Source organism: Cystoisospora suis, assembly GCF_002600585.1.
Source record: "Cystoisospora suis strain Wien I chromosome Unknown contig_9657, whole genome shotgun sequence".
Lineage (NCBI taxonomy): Eukaryota > Apicomplexa > Conoidasida > Eucoccidiorida > Sarcocystidae > Cystoisospora > Cystoisospora suis.
In genome coordinates, this window is record NW_027162431.1 from 594 (window position 1) to 4,926 (window position 4,333).

The following is a 4,333-nucleotide window of genomic DNA, read 5'->3' on the forward strand; positions in this document are numbered from 1 at the left end:
CGGAGTCACAACGCAGCCGTTACGGGGGAACTCAAACTTGGGAAGCGCAACAAGGTGGTTCTGCTGTGATTCCGACGTGTGCTGGCTCGTTTGCTACACAGGCGGTTTCCTTCTACACCTGCCATATTCAACATGGTGGTGTGTTCATGATGTGCACTTTTGGACGTAAGTCCTATTTCGCAGCACCAAAGGGGCGAAGCCGTGGCCTGCCGCTAGGCTTGAGGGGAACACTACAAGTCAGTGACGGCTGAAAGGCGTAGAGGCCTAATGTCAGTGGATAGACTTGAAAGAAAAGCCTCGCGCTGCCTCGTGTCCCCCGTCCATATAGTAGCCGCGAGTGTGATCCTGCTCGAGCGGAACAGGCGGACGGGTGGCCCGGGGGGCGACGTAAACTTTCCTTTTTACCGTCCGTCCTGTCACGCTAAAAAAGACTTCACGTACAATCCTTTTGCGCGGAGAGGTAAGACGCTCCTTGGTGACATGTTTCTGTATTGTTGTGGACTGGTCTGTTCCCCCAGCTGCACACATGCACACTCATGGCACTCCGGCGTTCGCGTGCCCGACACGCGCATGCAACTGCAGGACAAAGACCGAAACAGAAGACTCTTCCAGCACCCGGAGGAGGAGCAGACGATGGATTCTGTGGTAGAAGACGGGGAAACGAGGGGATCAGTCACTTGCTTGTCAAAAGGAAGCAGAGGTCGTCTCGCGTGTCCCGAGGCCAGCGGCCTCCCGGTCTCTGTCCGTGTCACCAGGAAGACACGCCCGCCTGAGTGCTCGCGCGTAGAATAAGTAACTGGAGGACCTGCAGGAGCGCAGACTGCACACAGAGAAGGTTGAGGAGCGTTTTCCGGGCCGGCGTCTCGATTGAGCGTGTGGATGTTTTCCGGTCGCTTTTTTTTCAAGCCAATCGCCAATGTCGTCTTCGCCGCATACACACCTCGACAGAAGTGGAGGCAACCGTTCCGTGCGAACTGGGAAGGATACGTGCTTGGTCAAGCGGTCACTCTGCTGCTCGGCGATGCAGTCCCCGGTCTCCTATTAGTCCCCCCGGTAACTGCACCCCAAGGCAGACGGCGAGGTGCTTCGGCTGGGAGCTTCTTTCTCCGTAGCTCGGCTGTCCCGCCTCTTTTTACAGCACATCCGTCGTTCCAGGCGGCAATCACCGAGGCAGGCGCGAGGTGACCACCTCCGTAGTACCTTCTGTGCGAAGTTGACAGAAGCTATGATTCCTGTCCTCTTTACTACCTTTCTGGCGCCTTTTGCCCGGACTCAGTTCTGTCTACCCTTGTTGCAGACGACTTCGGTAGGGCCTTGCGCTGATCTACCCGGGGGCGCGAGAAACGTCTAATTCATCCTTGTACTACTTTTCTTTGGCTGCTTGTTTTATAGTGGTGCCACAACGATGACAGGGAGTTTTGAGAAGTCAACTGACGACCGCGAGAAATCGCCATCTCTTAGTTCTGCTCGCAGTTCTGCTTATCCCGTGCACCCCCCGGCTCTCTTTGCGGACACGTGGTGGGACACTGCGGCTTGCCCGCGACCAGGAAAACCGCAGGCCGATTGTGGACCTGCAGGAGAAAACAAGGCGGTATTTGGAGAAGTCCCGACAGAATCCCGCGCCGCGGAGTCTCCTTTCAAGGGATCGCTCGCTGCTACACTGCTTGGGGAGGACGCTAGACGAGTGGCTCATGAGGGTGGTGGACATTTCACTGTCCCCGCTGGACCAACCCGAGCAACGGGTTTCTGGAGAGCGGCCGCAACCGCATGGCAGAAGGGCTGCCGCTCTCCACTAACCCGCTCTTCTTCTCTTGCATCTTCCTCGTGTCCATATCCCTGCAGTCACGTGTTTTCTGGTGTCCGACAGTTGCCTCCGGACGACGTCCTTGGCGGCACGGCAACTGTGCACTTACTGCCCTGCAAAATCTCTTTCACTGGGGACGGTTCAGTCCGAAAGTATTTTCGGCCTCACCGGGCGTACGGAACGCCAGCTGAAGATGCCGGGCAACATACAACCTCATGTGACGCGACTGAACGCGTACAGACTCCTGCCTCTGTCGGCACCGGAGAAGATCACGTCAGGATCGTTTCTCCTTTGGTGGCGTCTCCTCGCTCGTCTTTCCAGGGTCCCGCCCGCGACCGCGGAGAGGCCACAGGGGGATTAGGACACGTAGAGGAACAACTTTGTCGACCTGTCGCTTGCGATACCGTGCGGGAGCCGACGGTCGTGGAGGCACTCCTTCACGGCCGACTTATGCGTGGGCTTTGCATTCCCTTGACCCGAAACGAGTCTGATTGCAACACGTCTACAGGGCCGCGTTTAAAGACAAACCAGCCTGTGGAAGAAACACACGAGGAGCACGGGGATTCCGGAAGGAAAGAAAATTTGTTGCTATCACTGGCGGGAGGCTGTCGCGGCTTCGTTGTGACCGTGGCAAAGAGAAAGAATGCGCAAGAGGTGGAGGTTGTTGAAGAGGGGGAAGAAATGAAGCAGAAGGAGAAACGAGGGAGGCAGCAGCACGTCGTTCAGCGGCAGAGAGAGGCGGACAAAGAAGTTATCCCCCTTGGCGCTCTCAGCCACCTCTGGTATGGGCGTTTGGGGGGGAGCGGAGGGAGTAATTTCAGAAGAGGTCAAGCACCTCTTCTTTTAGCGAAGTAGTCGGAGCGCCCGTACCGGGTTCTCTCTCCCCGTCTGTAATTGGCATACCGCGTGCTTGCCTGCTTAGTACAGTATGAATACATTCCTTCCATTGTTATCCCCCGTGTATTTCTTCGGGCACTGCATCTGCTTAGCTGCTTCCCCTGCGCATTCCGTGGCTTTTGCCTGTTTCCTTTTCTGCTCTCAATCGCAGCTATTGGCAGCAAGATGCGCTACCGTCGCCTACAGATGACGTGCTTCAGCTTCTCGCCTTCATGCGTCTAGCTAGCGCGGTGAGTTTCAGTTGCAGTCTCGTCGTCAGCTGCGATCTCCATCCCAAAAACACTGATTCCTTTCCTTGGGTGGGTTGTTTCTGGGCCCACATGCTGGTTTAAAGACGCGTCGAAGGAGTGTGTTGCTGGTTCCGATTGTGGGTGTAACGAACAAGTTGCCGAAGTAAACATTGTTTCAGTGGAGCACTGAGGGAATAGCCGGGATGCAGTAATTTATTGCTGCATCCCGGCGGATGCATAGGCATGCGTCTGGTATGTTTTGAGCGTGATAAATGCTTGTTTCAGGGAGGGAACGTTGCACAGATCGGTTCTTGTGTGCTTCTGTTTGGTTGTGCTGTTACTCCTGCTTTAATACAATGCGAAGTCGATTTATCTTCTTAGGTACACCAAGGTATCAGTCAACACGGTTGAATGGCAAAGGCGTTACATACTCAGAGCACGCCGCACGGGTCTGTGAGACGCCCCCCTCGGTGGCAGGAACCGTGTGTGTATGCAGTTTCCAGTCTTGAACACCAGTTACACATTTTGCGAGAACTACGTCCGCAATCCCTTACGCGAAGTGAGCCACTAGCAGGCTTGATTAGACTACAGGTGCTCAGTGAACGGCAGGAGCGCCTCGTTGGTACCACCCGAGCACTGGCAGGTTGTCTGTTGTTCAACGCCAACGCATTGTAGAGTTCGCCACGGACAGGTAACCGCTTCTCTCAGGGGGTGGATACAATCAGCCGTAGACCTGAAGAGGCCACGCCTCACAACATGTTCCCACTCGTGAACGGGAAAGCAAGCTTGCACGTGTGGCATGAACTTGCAGGTAACAGAACAGCCAGGGCCGGTCGGTAATAGTGTCCCTGTTTGGATTAAAAGCTACGCTTGAAGCGGATCTTGCCTGCCCATGACAACTATATCTGAACAAAGGCGAACACGGCAAGCATGCATGTGTGCTTGGGAGTTCAGGTGCACGATTGGTCGGACGACTTCCCCACTCTCGAGTGAGATGTGTAAAAAGAAAGTCCAGCCTGTGCCTAGATTGCCAGGCAGTGCACCGCTGAGCAACAAGGCCAACACTCCAGCTCTGACTCTGCGCAAGGAGCTGCCTGCCATGCCACCACGGTTCCGGTCCTGTCACCGAGACCCCCCTGCACCAGCGGTGATACGTGTCTTCGAAAGAAAGCCTCAATGAACAACAGGAAAAAGGACAAGGTGTTATGGGAGGAGAGGAAATCTTGCACGCCAGCTCGGAAGGTCTTCTGTCAGCGAACAACGCTTGCATGTAAACCTCTGTACTGTCTTTTTTTGTGCCGTCTTTTCTGAGGAGCATCTGCTTCGGTTCAAGTCGGACGTATCGTTACTCTCCCCGCGTCAAAATGGCACGCCTTTCCGCTGTGCATCACCTTGCGCGCTG

At 55.3% G+C, this 4,333-nt stretch overlaps 1 protein-coding gene across 1 annotated transcript; it reads left to right on the forward strand.

The window, feature by feature from the left end:
* Nucleotides 1-25: 25 nt before the first annotated feature.
* On the forward strand, nt 26-4,112 carry CSUI_011096 (ribonuclease h1 h2 small subunit protein). Its single transcript, XM_068071197.1, has 4 exons — nt 26-165; nt 519-2,586; nt 2,853-2,931; nt 3,886-4,112. The coding sequence occupies exons 2-4, from the start codon at nt 1,406-1,408 to the stop codon at nt 3,922-3,924; spliced, it is 1,299 nt and encodes a 432-aa protein (XP_067916827.1). The 5' UTR covers nt 26-165; nt 519-1,405; the 3' UTR covers nt 3,925-4,112.
* The last annotated feature ends 221 nt before the right edge of the window (nt 4,113-4,333 follow it).

Excerpts from the sequence above, each read along its gene's own strand:
- CSUI_011096 (XM_068071197.1), top strand. The coding sequence starts at position 1,406 with ATGACAGGGAGTTTTGAGAAGTCAACTGACGACCGCGAGAAATCGCCA. Across the intron at positions 2,587-2,852 it reads GGCGCTCTCAGCCACCTCTG|CTATTGGCAGCAAGATGCGC; the intron begins GTATGGGCGTTT and ends TCTCAATCGCAG. Across the intron at positions 2,932-3,885 it reads TCATGCGTCTAGCTAGCGCG|GTGCACGATTGGTCGGACGA; the intron begins GTGAGTTTCAGT and ends TTGGGAGTTCAG.